At 31.7% G+C, this 19,535-nt stretch overlaps 2 protein-coding genes across 2 annotated transcripts in view; one reads left to right on the top strand and one right to left on the bottom strand.

The window, feature by feature from the left end:
• The window catches only part of LOC136989052 (propionyl-CoA carboxylase alpha chain, mitochondrial-like), a 63,603-nt gene extending 56,761 nt beyond the window's left edge, over window positions 1–6,842 (top strand). Inside the window, exons 18-23 of the mRNA XM_067287137.1 lie at window positions 1,173–1,275; window positions 3,186–3,297; window positions 3,809–3,961; window positions 4,067–4,132; window positions 4,774–4,848; window positions 5,012–6,842. Coding sequence (XP_067143238.1) covers window positions 1,173–1,275; window positions 3,186–3,297; window positions 3,809–3,961; window positions 4,067–4,132; window positions 4,774–4,848; window positions 5,012–5,158 — 656 coding nt within the window. The 3' untranslated portion in view covers window positions 5,159–6,842. The remainder of the gene's footprint in view (window positions 1–1,172; window positions 1,276–3,185; window positions 3,298–3,808; window positions 3,962–4,066; window positions 4,133–4,773; window positions 4,849–5,011) is intronic.
• Window positions 6,843–6,883: 41 nt separating this feature from the next.
• On the bottom strand, window positions 6,884–15,692 carry LOC136989090 (uncharacterized). The gene is made up of 6 exons (XM_067287190.1): window positions 15,379–15,692; window positions 15,175–15,314; window positions 7,755–7,848; window positions 7,651–7,678; window positions 7,357–7,590; window positions 6,884–7,291 (listed from the first exon to the last, which is right to left on the bottom strand). The coding sequence occupies exons 1-6, from the start codon at window positions 15,448–15,450 to the stop codon at window positions 7,017–7,019; spliced, it is 843 nt and encodes a 280-aa protein (XP_067143291.1). The 5' UTR covers window positions 15,451–15,692; the 3' UTR covers window positions 6,884–7,016.
• Window positions 15,693–19,535: the final 3,843 nt, after the last annotated feature.

Raw genomic sequence — 19,535 nt, 5'->3', positions numbered from 1 at the left:
CAATTGGGTTTTAGGATTTGTAACATCTGATAGGATATTCGTTCTGATGCAAATGGACAGATGTACATCAGAGATGTATGATAACATCTCTCCCAAAGAAAATTTTACTTCCCTTCCCACAAATTTGACAGAAATGTGTTAAATTCAACATCAATTTAATATTTTAACAAATTCTTAAGAAAATTAAAATTACTTAGCCTCTGGATTCTCACAATATTATTGTTTACCTAAAGCAAATAAACTACAGAACAATGTAATTTTGTCATTGATTATTTTTAATTAATAAAAATAACAGTGTTCCATTCTGTCCTGGTTCCATGGCAAAATGGACTAAAATGAATGATTTTTTTATATCATAAATAACAATTGAATATTTAATTTTTGATCGTTTGAAGAAATATTATTTTGTCAAGTAGTTAAAAAATAAACTTGTTCATTTTCAAATCTCTATGTTTATCCTTTACTATTTTACAATACCTAAAATACCTTAAGTGTTATATTCTGCCCTATTTTTCCCTATATATACGAAATATATACCATGTTAGTATCAATATTATCACTAGCTAAATGACACAAAGTTTTTCGGACAGATGTATTTTATCTTACTAGCTTAGAAATTTGTATGATTATATCAGATTTCAAGATTCTTAACATATATGTAGATCAGATTGACTTATAATCTACATTGTAGCTAGACTTGTGATTTCTAGTCTTATTCTGAACCAATCTTTCTTTCAGACATTTAAATTATTTAATTAAATCAATTCTAATAAGTCTATATAAGATGGCAGAATATCTACCTCTAGGTCAATGATTCTGAAACTTTGAAAGGTCAGGGACCCTTTTATAAGAGATATATTTTGGCAGACTGCTATTTTCAACTTTTAGCTTTTAGTCATTAATTAATAAACTACAATAATAATAAGTGTCTGAGGAATCTCAGACACTATTGCATAATAATCAAAATATCTAAGACAGATTGCATAGTTTATTAGAAATTGCATATTAAGTGACCTATTATGGGTCACTTAAAACATGCAATTTCTAATAAACTATGCAATCTAACAGTCAAATAATAGCCAAATTTCATAATTAAGATCAGGCTTTTATCTTTTTTTTTATTTATGATTATATGTCTGATTTATAAATAGAAAAAATTTTTATTTTTTTAGGTAGTCAATTAACTCAAATGGAAACTGAACATTTAGCCACTCTGGCTGCTTGTATTTTTGTTCGTGATGATATTCGCTGCAAAAATTTCTTAAATAGACCAAAGTAAGAATTTTGTTTTATATATTATTCAGTTTTTATATTAAAATGTCTGTAAGTATTTAAAATATAGATTCACTTCAATGTTTAATTAAGGTTTTTTTTTTATTATTCCCAAAGTTCAGAAATTTATGATATAACCTATCTTTTAAAATAAGGCTATAATTAAAATTTCTCACTCCACTAAATCATCTCATTAAATTTTCAACATATTAAATATATGTAAACTTACGTAAAATATTAAATAGTTTTTGGATATTTCTGACTGTTTTTACAATTGTCCAATTAAAATAATAACAAGAAGATCAAAAAGAAACTTGTAAATAGCAGCATTATGCTTAAGGTATACTGTTTATTGTCAACTGCTAGGTCGGTCCAGCCACAATGTTGAAGATGTGTTGCAGATGATCCAGGTTTATACGGATTGTGTGGTCATAAAAATGGTTGAAAAAAGAAAAACAGGATAAAAGTTTGTTTAGATAGTAAATTGTATTGTATGGGTGGAAATTGTCATTCTTGAGAACATATATATTTTGCTATTACATTACAATCTGATGAACAGTATAGCTGATGAATTTCTAGATGCTTGTCAAATTTAAGTAATTGGATTTTCTAACTGAATGAAATAAAATTCAACAGTTTGTGCATGTTAATCCACAACTGTATGTGGTAGTGGCAATTTGCTGCACCTACTAGTTTTTTCATAGTGATTTTTTACCAAATTGGCTTTCTTAGGTGTACTTCTATGCTGTCCTCGTGCTACATGTTATCCGACTGTAAAAAATTTTTATGCTTTTCATGGGCCTCAAAAACCACTGCAGAAATTTGCTTCTGTGCACCTGTTCTTGTGTACAATTTTTTTTTTCATACGATAGCATGCCTAAGATGGTGATTTTCTGCTCTGACATCATTTTTCAATGCTGTTTGTCATGAAGACTTCTCAAGACCCATAAGATGGAATCATGACATCATGGATGTTTGTCAACTATGCATAACATCATGACACAGTGGTCTTCAAGTCACTACAACCTTGAATGCTTGTCTCTGTAAGATAGCTTCACTATGTCCTTCAACAATTTAAATTTTTTGCAGCTTTATTTTGTGCCTGAAAAATACAGAAAAATCATTTTCTGGTCCTTCTGAAAAACACTTCAGATCATTTCCAGCTGAACTCATTTTACATTAGTTTATGTTATTACAAAGCTGGGGATGCTTCCTGTAGGAGAAAGGTTAAGGATATTATTCTGTAAATGAAACAATGTATGACCTTGAAATTTGAATTGTGTAGAAAAGACACATCACATTTTACGAAACTAGTTTAAAATATTATTCCAAAGTTCCAGTATGAATATAAAATCTAATTCTTTCATTTTCTCTTGGATTATGCCAGCTTCTCTTCTTGTTTTGGTAACATTCTAAAGCAACAATCTGAGTCTTAACTCATTTCTTTAGCTAATACTTCATTTGCATATGCTTCCCATCTGGTACTTGATAAACATTTTCAGTGGTGAATGCATGATTTCATTACAGCCCATTGTTTGTTGAAGCAAGAGAAAAGTGTACATTTGTTTTAGGCAGCAGCAATCCACAGCACTCTTGCCAATTAGATTTAATGAATGTCCAACATATGGAATGAAGATTGTATATTTATTTTTTCCCTTTCTACATTATTCATTCATTGAATTAAGTTTTGTATACTTTAGCCTGTTTTAGCAAACAAATTGTTTATTTTACTATGAAATAGATTTTATCTAAAGAATTCAGAAAAACATTTTGTCTTCTCTTTAATAATGGTTAAAATAATTTTAAATTTATTTAAGTTTTTAATTTAAAAAAAGACTATTTAATTATATGTAATATACTTCAAAATTTTGATTTTTTTTGGAAAATTAAACTGTTAAAATTTAAAAATTTAGGCATTATCTACATACTACTAGACCTCAGCAGTGGAATTTAGTAGCCAATGTAGAAGGAAAAAATGTAGAATTAGATATAGAAGAAGAAGAAGGAGGAGGAGGCCAATATAAAGTAAAAAATTTATTTTAATTTAATTTATTAATCAAATTTATATATATATATATATATATATTAAATTTGATTAATAAATTAAATTAAAATAAATTTTTAAATAAATATTTAAATTTAATTAAAATTAAATTAATATTTAATTTTTAAATAAATAAATATAAATGTATATATATATATATATATATATATATATATATATATACATACATACATACATACATACACTTATACACTGTGTATTGTTATTAATATATTTTATTGGAAGCATTAATTTACATTTATTTATAAAATTAACTTGTTTGCTTCAAAGTTTGTGTATCTTACAAAATTTATTTTTGAAATTTTAAAGGTATTTGTACTTGATAAACATTTATTGTATATGAATAAGATGTAGTCTTAAAATGAAAATTTAGATAATTTTATGCATCTAAATGTTTAAACTTTGTGTTATAGATAAACTATAAAAGAATCTATGTACATTATAAATAATTCCTAAATTATCATTTTCAAGGTGAATGTGAATGGACGTGACATAACACTCTCAGGAAATATATCTTTATCAGTTCCGGTAATGGAAACAGTAGTAGAAAGTCATCCTTATACAATTCAAATGATTTCACATTCACCAAATGGAATAATTCGTATTCGTTTTAAAGGCACTGCAGTAAGTGTGTATTTTATATTTTTCATAAATTTTCTTATAATCATACATAATATTTATAGAGCTGTTTATGCAAAAAAGTTTTATATTTTCTATGAATTTTTATAGTATAATGTCCATGTGTTAACAGAAGTTGCCGCCGATTTTTCAAAACTGATGCCTGAAAAACCAAAGGTAATTAAAGACAGTTTTTTTTAATTAATATAACTTTTATAATTTTTATCTTATTATTTATTTATATTTTTTCATCTTAAAAGTATTATGAGTATTAAATTGAATATTTCTTCAATAATATTACTGCTGCCATATTATAGTTTGTTTTTTGTTATAGATGCAATGATGATGATAAATATTGATTTTGAAATATTAGAAAATATATTAATGTGCACATAATCAGAATAAATATATGGCCACTTATATAAAATTTTAACCAAAAATCTTTTAATTAAATATGTTTTTGTCTTTTGGATCAGTTTCTAAGAATATAATACAATATAATACAATTCTTTTGACTTTGGAAATTTGTCATTTCATAAAAAATGATTAATTGATAATTAACTGATGATTAGAACTAATTAATCAATAAAACCAGATAACATGTATCTGATTATATTGATTTGGATAAAAATCTTCCTCCATTAATAAATGTTATTTATATTTTCATACATAAAATAGCTTTTCTGATACGTTAAATTATCATTTAGTCTAGTCAATATATTTACTGTTTAAACTGTTGTTAAGATAAGCTTGTTAGCTTATAATTATAAAAAATGAGTTATATATGACAATTATAAATTAATTCAAATTTATTTTAGATGGATGTTTCCAAAGTGGTAACAGCACCAATGCCTGGAGTGGTTAAATCTGTTTCCTGTGAAATTGGGCAAATGGTAATTACAAATTATTTCATTTTCAACAAAAGAAAGATGAAAAACGACATAAGAGAAATGCAACAAAAATAAATTTTGTAATTGAATAAAAATTAACTTAAGGATAAACTTAATAATTGAAAATTTTGATTAATATCTAATTGAAATCAATTTTTATTCATAGGTTTCTGAAGGTCAGGAAGTGTGCGTTATCGAAGCCATGAAAATGCAGAATAGTTTATCTATCGGAACAACCGGAAAAGTAAAAGCTATTCATTGTAAAATTGGGGACACAGTAGAAGAAGAACAATTATTAGTTGAAGTTGAATGATTTTAGTGGCATTTATATTTTTAGAAATTATAACAAAATTTACATTTTGTAGGGGAATTTAAAGTTACAAACAGTTCACTGATGATTCTCATTACACAGTCGATTTTTCAAAGTAGGTTATATTTTAATAATAAAAATTGTTATACATGGTTACGATATTTAAAATAGAATATAATTTTATAAAATTAAGAATATATAGGAAAACTATCTATTCTTTTTTGTATGGTTAAAATTGCAATACAGTATAATTGGTGCCATCTACGCTCGTGTTTCAAAAATGATGGTGCCACACAAGTATGAGATATCGAAATTAAGCTGTGATTGACTATTTACTTTTATGTTTTAAGCTCTCTTTGGTGGTCCTGCAATAATACCGCATTGGCATATTATCATCATATAATTTCTTTAATGTAATGAAATTAATTATTTGCATTTAAAAAAGAAAATGCATGACAAAATGAGTCATAATGATAAATTAAGAAATTGTTATTACAATTTTATTTGAATCATTTATTATTATTTTTTAATGATTTCTAATTTCAATTAAAATTTCCACAAAATATTTTTACTGGCAGCTCAATCTATAACAATGGCTCGTCAAAAAATATTACATTAAAATTTTGTTTTTTCAACAGAAAAAATGAAATTTGAACATAATTTAACTTGGAGAATTAATAACCTCTTTCAACGAATAAAAATAATTTAAAAGAATGCTTTGTCAAAAATAACAACAATGTTTTTTATAAAAAAAGTCAATTGTTCTTTAGCCAGTAAACTCATAAAATTTTCATTTTAAAAACTATTTTCTTCTAAAAAAAATTAACTTACTTTATCACTTATAATAACAACAAAAAAAGGTATCCTAATCAAATTCCAGTTAAATAATGTAAGATTAATATTTGTAATCATTTTACATAAAATTTTTGTTTGCAGAAAGGAAAGTGTTAAGTAAATGCCATTGCAGAATAATTGCCCAAAAATTTAATTAATTTTGGATTACAAAATATTTCTCTTATTTATAAAATCATAAAATTCACATATATATATATACATATATATATTTACCAATGTTATTTTTAATTTTTCTGAAACTTTATTTTTGAATCTGTATTTATATACATTTCTAGTTTAAAATTATAAAAATTCAGAAACTCATTTTACTTCCAAAACTGGAAAACAATATTTATTTTATTGCTCAGTGACAACGATTTAATATACATTAATAATGTAAGAATTCTGTGCATTGTGTGACTGCTTTTTAATTTTTTTTTTTTTTATTATTATTTTATTTTACTTTATCCCTTTCTCCAACAAAAGCATTCCACGAAGAGTGTGTGATATTCCAAATTTTTATTTTGTTATTTTTCTATCTGTTAAACGGACTTATAAGTGAAAAATGTATTCCGGATATTTTTGTGTGCTACTCGACTCTTTTATACTTTAACCTTGTGTGCTCATATTATTAATATAAAAAGTATTCCAGTAAAATTAATTTTCTATTGATCTAACAATGAATTTGCATTTAAATATAAATAAAAAAATATTATGCATTGTGAGTGTTAATTTGTTCATTATATAAATAAAAAAATGTTCTTCCAAGGTGCAATGTATTTGCCTGCCAGCATTTCTTCCTTTATACATGTTATGTTTTTAAACAAAATAAAGTTAATAAATTTTGCTCCTATTTGAATGGCATATATTTCTTTCATTAAAGATTTCCTTAGAAGCCATAAAATAATAATAATTTATTTCAAAATTGAATAACACATACGCCAATATTACTTTTTAAATTTTCTATTCATATTTTTTAAAGTGATGCGACAGAATTTCAGAATGTAGATCTATAAGCATTAAAATTTTATTCGGCCTTCACGCCGAAGACGTCCACTTCTGCGAGCTGCAGGACATTTTTAGATGCTTCCTCGCACGTGTCGCAGGGTTTGACTATTTGGATGCTGAGGTATCGACCTCGAGTCGGACAGGGTTGACACACCAATCGCGCCAATCCCCCGTCTCCCACTCCCGCCCCTTCGTGTTTAGCGCAGAGTGGATTCAAGTCGAAATGCTTGTTACTGTAAGCGTTGGAAAGTCGCGTGTTCCCGACTCGAACTTCAAAATCGTGAAGACGTTCGGCTGAAAGAAAGGAAAAGTTTTATTGATTTTCATTTAATTTGCTGTGAAACGTGTCAGGTACTCACACCACTTTCTTCTGTTGAGTATATTAACTCCGGTAACAATGTATTCTTCCTCCAAATCGACTTGCCACCAAGGAAAGGTGTCGGCGTTGTCGCCGTCTTGCGTGTGAGCAAAATATGGGGCCTGGAATCCGTCTATGTTTCTGTTTCCGTCCACGGCGCGGTCGGCAGTGTATCGAACGTTGTTCAGAACATATATTGAACTCTGATGGGCCGGTTTGTTCAGTGCTTGGCTTTCTGCGAGGCGAAACTGTTAAATATTTATCCTGCACGCTACCGAAACAAATTTTTACTCACCTTTATCGATAGTATCTTTATACAAGGCCTGAAAATTTATATATAAATATATATGTACCATTAAGTTCAGATGATTAAATAACATTTATATAGTATATCTTAACCTGAGCAAAGTAGACGTATCCGGTTTTGTCTTGCCCGTTAATATCCACCGTGCTGTTTAGACTTTGACACAACCCTTCGCCATTTGTTGAAATTCTAGTTATAATTAAATATATAAAAAGTCAATTAAAAATTTTAAAATGTATAGATATAATGTTTTTATCATTAATAATACTTATGCAACATACTCATTGCAACGAATAGGGTTTTAGGGATGATTTTACCATACCAAATTCAAAATGAATGCCAGAAATTTCATATCACGTAACATTTGATCTTTATAATTTTTATATCTTTGTTTTAAGCGTGGGATGATTAAACATTTGTCAAAGCTCTAAATAGAAAAAGGCTTGTTAAAAAATTTTTAGCTTGAGAATAGTCGAAAGAGGATTTTCACGAGTCTTAATATCAGGAAACTTTCGCGTGATGCTACATTTGAAAGCACAGCGTGCAAGCTTTTGAAGATATTGTTACGCAGTTTTTTGATAAGAAGAAGAATCCAAATTATTCAAATATTGTCAAAAAAGATACTAAATGTATTCATGGATCTCTTCTTATAGTTTCATCTGGATTAGCTTCTTGAAGATCTCGAAACCTTGAGTGAAAAGCCAGGTAAAAGATTCCATCGAGGAGGAGAGGAAATTGAAAGTCGACGTGAGGAAAGACAAAGTCAGCATGCTCACTAATACTGTTGTATACTTAGGCCCGAACTCCACGTTACCCGAAAATACAACTGAAACTGAAAATGATGCAAATTCTGGTTTCTTTCGCGTTCAGTTCGACGGAATGTCATCTGAAAGCAAAGCCGAAAATATCGTAACTTTTTCGTACCTGATAAACTTTTCGGTTATTTTACCAGTATGACAGCGTTTTGTAAGTCAATTAAAATATGTGCTCTCCACCTCAAATTAGTAGTGTCTTGCCCCTGTACATCGTACTTTTCCTGTTACCAGTAGAATCATGATGGTCATCTATCCCCTTTCGGGAGAAAAATTTTGAATTGATACCGGAAGTTCATATTTATAATCGCGGTGTCTTTCCTGTAAGATTTCGGTATCTGTCGCGGCTTTCGTCTATCTAACTTCGTTCTCGAGATTAAGGAAAGACAACAGACGGACGACAGTGGGAATTTATAGATCTACAATTTTTTGAAATCGCAGCCCCCAACAAACCATACTAGTGCTATTAATAGACTACTCGCAAACGATAGGGAAGGATTTTGGAAAATTAGCTTGAAAAAGTTCCACACTCCGTCACAATTTTTAAGTAGCGTGGAGCTTAGCTAAACAGGAACAAACCTGAAACTGAATTTCTCTGTTTTAGGGTAATGTGGACTACAGGCATTAACGAGAGGTCCAGAAATTATAGGAAGCGATAAGTTTTACAACAAAAAAATAACAATTACACTAATCTTAATTACTGTTCAAAACTATACAATGAAACTGTAATACGAGTATTTTGTATGATTTCTATGCAATCTGTTGTTATTTTTACAAGGTGGAAATATGTTGGCAAATAAATGTCTGTTTATAACCAAAATTTTTGAAATGCTGAAAGTTATAATAAGAATAATAGGCCTATCTCTAGCACTAAACAATAGGCAGAAACGTTATTTGATGTGAATAGAAAAGTATGGACTATTATAAATTCCATTATATTTACACGTGAAATATATGAAATAAAGTAAAAAAAGTATTAAAAATTTATGATAATAATACAAATTTTGTGGGCCCTTGACACTAGGGGCCCAGGGCTTAAGCCCTATTAGTCCCTACGTAGATTCGCCCCTGTACACAATACATGTATGCTGACTGGGTATCGCGAGCTTTCGATACAATCTGGCCGTGTTAAATGCTTCGAATGACGTCATGCGCACGCACTTATTTGCCGCGGCAAACCTCCACACGAGCAAGCGATCGAGTTCAGCAAGTATGGCACTGACTTAAAACGGCTAGCCGCTAGCTGCCAATGTAAAAGAAAACACAAATGATAAAAGAGTTTACACGTTAGAATAAATTATTATTGGCATATCTGTTCTCATATAAAATTTCGGGTCTTTGAGTATATATCTGAACTCAGGAGACCGAGACGAGTTCAACGATACCCTACTTTTGGACTGGAGACGAAAAATAAAGTTATCCTACTTTTTTCCAGCGATCGCGCGATGATAGGGAGTTGCGTCGCTCTCTCCGGTAAGTCGCCCTCGCTATCACGATCGGGAGTCGCGTCGCTTGCCGTTAAAATTGCCTTTAGTAGACGTTTCCCCCTTTTTTTACTTTGTTCAAGAACTACCGCGAATCAATAACTAGTGACGTTTAGCACATAGCGGCCTGCCGGCGGCTCCCCTCCGGGAAGTCAGTCGGGAGCACGAACAGTGGGAACGGCCGCCATGTTCGCTGCCATAAGTAACATTAACCGAAATGGCGATCGCGCGATGATCGGAAGTCGCGTTGCTCTCTCCGCTCTCGTATCGCGTGTTTAACCCTACTGGAGATGACCGTAGTCCGACGTCATGGTTTGCAGACTTTACCACAAGATGGCAGTACTAGCAACTATGGTGCCGTCTTCGTGAGAGCATTAAAAAAGTATGATAAGTTTTTTATTTTTTGTCTCCGGTCCAAAAATAGGGTACCGTTGAACTCGTCTCGGTCACCTGAGTTCAAATATATAATCAAAGTCCTGAAATTCCATAGGTGGTAATCTATAGTACACCCAAATGAGTTTACACGTTAGAATAAATTACAGTGGACCTTCATTATAGCACTGCTCACTATACCGCGCACTCGGTTATAGCGCGGGCGATGTTCGCGACGCGATAAGCTCAAACACGTTTATACAGGTCCGTGCGGCGTTAGTGAGTAGCGCATTTTATTGTTACCGCGTATTGAGTAATTGTATATGTATTGAGTTCCTGCATGTATTTTGAATAGTGTTTAATTATTGTATGCATGATGAGTAAAAGAAAAGCTTACAGTGTGAAAGAAAAGCTTGACATTATTGCTAAAGTAAAGAGGTGAACCGCGTTACACCGCGCCGCTTGGTATAACGCGGTTCACCTTATAACGCGGGTGTTGTTTCCCGCCCGACATGCGCGTTATATCGGGGGTCCACTGTATTATTGGCATATTTGTTTTCATATAAAAAATATATTGACAGTCAAAACTTTCTCTTGAGCATGCAGCGCATGCTAAGCAAGCCCAGAGAATTCGCCCTGGTTTATAAAACTACGAATATCTGATATGCGAGAAGTTACTTACATAATAGGAAAAAAATGATTTCTGTTTTGTATTTAACACAGGCAAATTATATACTTGTAGTGTTATGCATCACGTTTGTTTATGTAATTATGTTTTATTTGGTTTATCTTGTGAGGATGTTTGTTTCGAGAAGGGTCAAACAGTCACTTGATGTTGCCGCATGTAATATAAATAAATCATTTGGTTTGGTCCATGCAATATCCTGTGAATTTAAATTCGCAACGTAATTACTGTACGGAATATTTTTGTTTATCCTTATAGGCCTACACAAGATAAACTTACAATTACTCATTGAAATATATTAAAAACTGGTATAAAATAGAAGTAGGTCTATCTACATGAAATTTAAATAAGTGATTTCTTAAATGAGCTTTAATAAAAATAAAGGGAAAAAAGCATTTCTAACAAGATCAAATTTCAAAGACTTTTTTAATAAGCAAAAATTGATATAAAATTATGATTACACCTATTTAGATATAATTTCTTTGTTGAATATAGTACAGTATATTTACTTGTTAAGGTTAATAATTTTCGGTAGTAATCCCAAACGAAAAATTTGAATTTTTTTCGAGAAAATACGCCTATTTAGAAACATATATTATTAACGTTATGAATAAAATATTGGCTTGTATTAAATAATTAAGGTGGGTCGATGAAAATATCGGTTGCCGCTTAACTAGAAAAATTGGGTGGAGATAGCTCGTACTTATATCAATCTTTAATGTTTCGTGGTTCGTATAAAAATCTGTTCGAAAAGTTTCTATGAAGTCGCTAGATTCACATTTAAAATTTTCCAATTTCATTGATTTATACTTGATACTTAATTTTTCACTTGATTTATTATTATTTTTTATAGTACTGTAAAGTAGCGATGTATTATGGCGAGTTTTTAGTAAAATATTATTGTATACAGCAACACTATACTGTATATATAAATAGGACCCCGCCGTACGCGGTTCGGGTTTACGCTATTGGCAATCCACAAAAAAAATGAAAAATACGTAAAATAAAAATTCTTAATTGAGCGCTAAATCGTCTCCATTTTTAAGGTGGTGAAGTCTCGAGGGATTTCGCTCATTCTCGTTCTGGGTAAGCGTTACTTGTTACTCGTTTCTTTGTTTTTCACTAGACACGAGATTGGTACGAGTCTTTGTTCGCAGTTCTCGCTTGTAACACGTCGTGTCCGTGTAATTTCGGTGCTTGTCTTTGTTTTATTTATGTTAATTACTTTGCAAGATGGCTACAAAACGCGAGGATGATAGCTGTGATAAGCCAAATAGTGGCCAAATGGATAAAACCACTGAAAATTAGTAGTTGGTCTATGGTCTTGGGTTCGCTGCTGGCCAACGGGATGGCCACGTGAAGTTTTCCGGGTTTTCTTCACGTTTGTAACACCTAATTAGGGGCCAGTTTCTCATAAAAGTCCTCCCGGGAGGCATAACCCTCTCCGCAGATCGCCCACGTGTGGCGTTGACGTATACGAATAAACCAAACTAAACCAAATAGTATAGAAAATAATTAACAGGTTCAATATTTTACTCTTACACGCTTTAGTGGTTATACTGTTTTATGTTTTTATTTTACGTTCTAAGATTTCTCTCGTAAATATGGAAATCTTACGAGAGGCTTGCTTCTTTATGGAGGGCCCTAATGTATATGTTTAACAACTGTAATTTACACATACAGTATATACAGTTTGGTGAATACTTAACGATTCTACCCCAGGAAATTTTCGGGGTAGTCGGTCCGGATAAGTCGGGTCCCGTATCTCATCACTCAGTCACCCCATTGTGAGTTGCTAAAAAAGGCCCTCTGAAAATTCGCTTTGACTACTATACAAATAGCGAAATAAGTTTTAATATTGTGTGATTCAAAAACAGAAATACCGAATCTACTCGGGACCTTTCTAGCAAGAAACGGGATATTAAAGTATGGAGATATGCTGCATATACAGTAAAACCTCCTTAAGGCGACCACATTCCAAAGCAATCTTGGTCTCTTTTATATACCGTATTTACTCGCATATAGGACGAGGTGTAACTTTAAACATCAAAATAAAAAAAAATTAGATTTATTAATACAATTCTAATTTTATTTCGTTTAATCACAAGTAAAATAAAAACCTCGTCTTATATGCGAGTAAATACGGTAATTAGAAAAAGCCCTATTTTGAGAATAATGAAATCCGCCGCCCATTTATCTGCATCTTTATTTAAGTCTCTTATCTACAATAAGATTGAGAAAAACCATGTTTTAAGAATAAATTTGGATAAATATTAATTGGTCTCCTATCCTACTGTACGGTACATCAATGCCTTAAGATACAATTGGAAATATCCAAATGATAATTGGGAAGTGGTCGTATTAGAGAAATTTAATATGAAATGAAATCCTAACAAATAGTTTTCACCCGAAAAATAAATTTTATAAAATTCTTTTCAGCCGTGTCGATTCGTTTTAATTCAGAAATATACAAGGATAAATAAACAAATGAATGAAGAAACGTTTTCTTTTCTCCTTCCGCCTTGTGGGCTCTTAAGAGAGTCTTCTTTCTGCACCCATGGTGGTTCCCCGAAAGACAATTTACTTAATTATTTTATTCTAAATTTGGATTCGTTAGCGAGTACATTTTTATATATCATTTACTAAAACAATGATGAAATGTTTATTTGAAACCTGGTGTGTTTCCGTGACGTGTGGGTACTAAATAATAATAAAAAGCTATAATAATATAATGTCAAACAACAACATAACACGCAAAAAAAGAAAAAACAAAAATCACACAGAATAATTGTGTAATACTTTTGTTTTTATTCTTGTGATAATTTAACACATACTTTTTTTTATTATTAATTTATGTGTGGGAATTTTTATTCTTTGCTATTTTCTAAGGTTTAACTCTTGTGAAAGTAAGGGACCGTCCATTAATTATGCGTACAGCTGAAGGGAAGGAGAAGAGTCCGAAAATTATGTTATAGTACGTAATGGGGAGGGGAAGGTCGCGGCATTGTCTACCTGAACTTTTTTAATATCAGTAGCATAGAATTTTTTTCTTATAAATCTACTAGTTATGCGAATAAATTATCAGTTTAAAATATTTTCAGGACTTTTTAAAAACATTTCTTCAATTTTAGGGTGTCTATGAACTATTGTACACGTAATTAAAGGAGAGGAGGTTGGCCAAAAGTTCACCGTTGTACACAGCAGGGAGGGAAAGGGTATAAAGTGGTTCAAAAACTGAACACGTAATTAATGGATGACCCCTAACACGGGATTTTATATCCCGTTATATACATTTGAAACTAAACACTACTATGTATCTACAAATACAGTCGCAGTAAATAAAAATATACCGATACTTGCTATGAACGTAAACGAATTAATAATATATAATTACGAAATCTAATCTTCTCAGTGTATAGTTAATCGGAGCCTCTTGTTCCTAAGGTTTTCATATCTGGGGGTTTCGGCTTTCATCTATCTAACACCGTTCTCGAGATTAAGGAAAGACAGACAGACAGACAGTGGGAATTTATAGGTTACAATTTTTTCAAATTTGCAGCCCATTAACTGCGATTACAGTCAATAATCAAATATTTAATATGCGATTTTAGTTGAATGTCTGAATATATTAAAAAAAATAGAATTAAAATGCAGTCAAACCTCCAATAACGGTCACGACCTCCAACCAACCTAAAAAATAACCTCCGAACAACGGCTAATTTTTATATTCCCGTCAGTGGCCGTTATTCATAGGTTTGATGAGAATAGTTACTGCGTTTTATGTATTTATTAAACCACATAAGAGATTATAAAAGCAAGCCAGTAATATAGGCCAAACTTCTTTCATGGAATATTCAAAATTCCATCAGGGGGTTCGGCCTGGATTTCCATTCAGGCTGAACTCTGTTCCTCTTCCCAAATAACTATTCTTAGTGAGCAAATTAAAAACTTGTTAAAACAAAACGAGATATAAATTCTAATTATAATTTTCGTCATATTAGTGATTTGTAATGTAAATAAATTCGACGGAAATTCTAGTATATGTCGATTAAAATTGACTAAAACGCTTCAACTATCTTTAAAGATCGATTTAACGAATTAATGTAAGAATTAATTTAATTGTTTTTATTGAGAATGTAAGAGTAGTTTGTACAGTATTTACCTTACACACATACAAGTGGGAGTTCTCTCGCATACACCCAAACAAGCCAAAACTTCCGTACGCTCCGGAGCTCTGATGCCATCTTCCACGTCTTGAGTCTGTCCAGCAGTTCTCAAATAGGAAAGAGATAGAGCCGAACACTGCAATAGAAAACATAAATATAGAACTGGTTAAAAACCGAGAACCGACGAGATTAAAAATTACCCGAGTAACTGGAGAAACCAAGTAAACTAATGTACAGAACACGAACTTCATTTTAAGAATTCTGTACGCCATTTTCTTTTAATGCGTGAAATGTTTTGATGTTTTTAATATAAAGTACGTATCCTGTTGAAGTTGAGGACGAATCTGTCGAACCAAAAGCGAATATCGGATTTTTAACTAATTGAAGTAGTTGGTGGCTGATGTTTAATTCATAGGCGATGCCAATTATAGAGAAGCACTCTCCGAAATGGTTGAACGCTCTGGAGCATAACCATCTTGTCGATACGCTTGTCAAATCTGTAATAGTCTCGATCAAAATTATTGCCAAAGAAAAAGAAAGCGTGGATGAATTATTGATTACACCCATCTGTTTTCTCTTCCTTACAGTTTGGACAAGACAAGTATTCTTCTTTTCTTCTGTTTGATATTGTGGAAGTGTACGGCGCAGGGCGTTGTCTCCTCGTTAATCCTATAACATTTATGACGTTCCACTTAACGATCGTCAAATCTAGTTTTAAAAACTAAACAATAATTTTAGAATTTTCACACTTAACGTAGTTGGAAATACGTTTATTTTTTATTTATTTTTTTTTCTGTTTTGACAGATAAAACTACGGACTGTCGCTTCTATTTTTAAATTAGACGAGCGCTCTTTAATTTTGTAGCTAATAAGAGGTTTCGAGTATCAAGTACGGCCATTTAAATTGATAAAATGGAAATTGATACGCGACTATTGTTTTTCAAAAATAAAAACTGAGAATTAAATGTTTATTCTGTTTTTATTTTTAAATGTTTTCCTCCCTTGGATTAAAAGAATTTTGATTTTTCTATTGTATTATCTGTTACATTTTCATCATCATTGTTGAACGTGATATTCTACGCACGTGATTAACAATTAGCCAACGGTAACTTGTGGAATTTATAGAATAATCGATGGTTTTTATAACCTAAATTATCTAGAAATTCGTTTGATATAATCGTCTGTTTTGCCTACTTTTCTGTTCGTTTTGTTCATAACAAGAAAACAACGTAGTTCTGTCATTGGAGACTAAACTAATCAGGGGCAAGCTGAAAAACTTGGTATAGGCCCGGTATTAGTAGGCTGCCCATACAAACATGTTCAACTTTTATCATTTGATTTCAATATTTTATTAAAATATGTGGATAATAATTTTTTTCTATGACAGCAAGTGCTAAAACTGGTTTTGGAGCAGCTTGTGGAAGAGGAAATTCAAATTCAAATACCATATTTTCGCGGATGATTAAATGCATTTATTGTAATAATATTAGTGATAGAGAGGGAGAGAGATTCTAAATGCTCCTAACAATAGAAAAAAATTTCAGAACTTTTTTCGAACAGAACAGTTTTTCAAAGAACTATTCGGTTGTATGTGGCAACGGGACACTTGAGCGATCTGCCCAGGGGGTGATTTCCGGGAGGACTTTTATAGGAAACTGGTCCCTATTTAGGTGTTAAAAACGTGAAGAAAACCCGGAAAATTCCATGTGGCCAGCCCGTGATACTGGTGGTGGGACGCGAACACACGATCAGTATCATTAGCAGCGTTCGGTGATGTTATCCACTCGGTTACTGCTGGGCTATACTGTTCTTTATTGGAATTTTTTTGTTGTTGCGATCTGATGAAGCGAAATAATTTAATCATAATTAAAAGACAACAGGACACGCTAATTTTATAGTGTTTTAACATTTTATTATATTTTGATGGAGTCAGATGTAAACAGGTGTATAGATGTAAACAGGTATACTATTTTCAAATGCCAATAGATTCAATAACACGTGTGATATAGAAACATCAAGCACTACGAGTGGATTAATTGTGAGAAAGTCAAGCAAGCTCTATAGTGACCTTTAAAAAACGGGACATCATCATTACTCACTAAAGTACAGTAAAGACAATTTTCATTTTATTACAGAGTATTTATGTATTTTATTTATTGTTTTCGTGTTTTATTTATTATTTACAACATTTAATTGTGTTATTTTTACGTTAAATTATGTGTATTTACTGTTTAAGTTTATCGAAATGGGTATCGCTTAGGATCTGGAAACTCGTTCCAGACCATTCGGACTTAAAATGGTCTTCTGGAACGAGTTAAATTCGAAGTACAGTACGTGGCACCCTGTACCCGAGAATCAACTATCTAAAACTTTTTTTATGACGTCTAAAACCTGTAATCATATCGAGTATATAAAGTTATAGGCTAATTACTATAGAAACTTACAATTTACAATAAAATAAATTTCGCGGTAAATTTTCAGTAGCCTTTCCCCACTTTTCGACGATGCTGGATTAGTAAAGTCATTAACAAATTAGTAGAGATTCCTAAAATAAAAAGCTTACCACAACTGACTAGACCGATTGATTCTGTTGTATACAATAAACAGTTAGTGGGTTGTTGGGCTGCAATTGAAAATTGCAGCCCAACAACCCACTGGCGTCCGTCTGTCCTTCCTTGAGTTCGAGTCCGATCTCGAGTTCGAAGTTAGATAGATGGAAGTCGAGACCAGATATGGAAAGCTTAGGTGCAGGACGCCCCAATAAACTCGCATATACGACGTTGTTTCAATTCAGTTTTCTCTAGAACGGAACAGGAAAAGTACGATGTTCAGGGGCAAGACACTACTAAAATTGGGAGCATTGTGACGAAAAATTGCAGTCTGGCATTGTGACGATGTCACAATAAATAATTGTTTGTTATTTTTATGTTTAAATTTTGTTTTGTGATTAGTTCATTATCACTAACATTGAAATCGTGGGGAGATGAAACAGCTTCGAAAAATTAGTATTATTTAATTTAAAAAAATAATTAAAATTGCGAATTTGAAATTATTTTAAGGTTAAATTACTGAACTTAATTTATTTTTTTGACTACGCATCGATATTGAATAACGCATATTTTACAGCGTAATTTAACGAAAAATTTTTCGTACTGTAACATACCTAACCGCAACTTTCGCAGTTCGCTGAGAAACTTAAATTTTGAAAATTCCCAAACTCTTTGAAAAATTCAAAGAGTTTGGGATATTGGCCAGCCCGTCCTGGTGAGGCACAAACCCATAACTGAACTCCCAGTGCGTATTATTCTCGAGATTCCCGAATGTTACCCACTGTAAACTAATCGAACATTAAAGCTGAGTAGACGAGATCGAGGATCAAGTTCGCTTTTCCCGCGCTTGTTCTAACGAATGTGTTGTTCTTCATTACTGGAAAATGTAGAAAGGGGAAAAGATTAAAAAGGCGTCAACCATTAAATAGTTCAATAATTATAAAAAATTATAACGTAGTAGGTTATTGGAGCAATTTCGAAGAAAATAGCCATTTCTTGAGTCGACATTTCTGTGCAAAAGCCATTTCTGTGTTGCACCTTTCCTAATCTCCAAAGAGGCTTCAAATTCTATCATAAACAAACAACCGAAAATTCACTTCTAGCCGATTCTACAAATACAAAAGAAACTAACGAATGATGTTTGGCCATCGTCCCACGCAACTTCCTCGTATGTTGGCGAAAACTTGGCCTTAAAAACAAAAAAGTTCCTCGGTTTCAAGGCCAAGTTAACCCGATTGCAACCAGTGTGGCCTTGTGGCAGAGCCGATCGGACATTCAATCATAGTTTGAAGCTTCTGGCTTAATGCACAATAGGGTTTCTCAAACGGGATCCCGGTTGTTTTTTTAACCCGGAAAATATTCCGGGAAATTTTTTTTATCCCGGGAAATCCCGCAAATTTCTTAAAAATTCACTTTTTTCTTATTTTTTGTTAAGGTTGAGGAAATTTTGCAAATAGAAAGTATAATTAACTCATAAACTGTCAGAATAAATTTGTATTTATTAATTTTAAACCTACTTATTAGTTTTTTTTAATTTTTTTTTGTTTTTTGTTATGGCACGTCACAAATGATCAATAATCAATACGTAGCTTATTTGTGGCAGGACTCTCAAAATTCTTTACCAGTAATATCTGGAATAAGTGTGCTTATGCTGTCTTAATTTTTAACCATGCCCAGTGGCTTCAATAACTGCGTAACGCCAAGTTGTGCAAATTGGGCAAGGATACAAACGAGTACGAAGTCTACAAGTATGAAGTTTTTCTTCATAACCTGATTATTAAAGACAAACGAACTGCCGAATTATTGGG

This window comes from Centruroides vittatus, unplaced genomic scaffold (genome assembly GCF_030686945.1).
Source record: "Centruroides vittatus isolate TY-2023 unplaced genomic scaffold, ASM3068694v2 scaffold_435, whole genome shotgun sequence".
NCBI classification, from domain to species: Eukaryota; Metazoa; Arthropoda; class Arachnida; order Scorpiones; family Buthidae; genus Centruroides; species Centruroides vittatus.
This window is presented reverse-complemented; position numbering and strand designations above follow the sequence as displayed.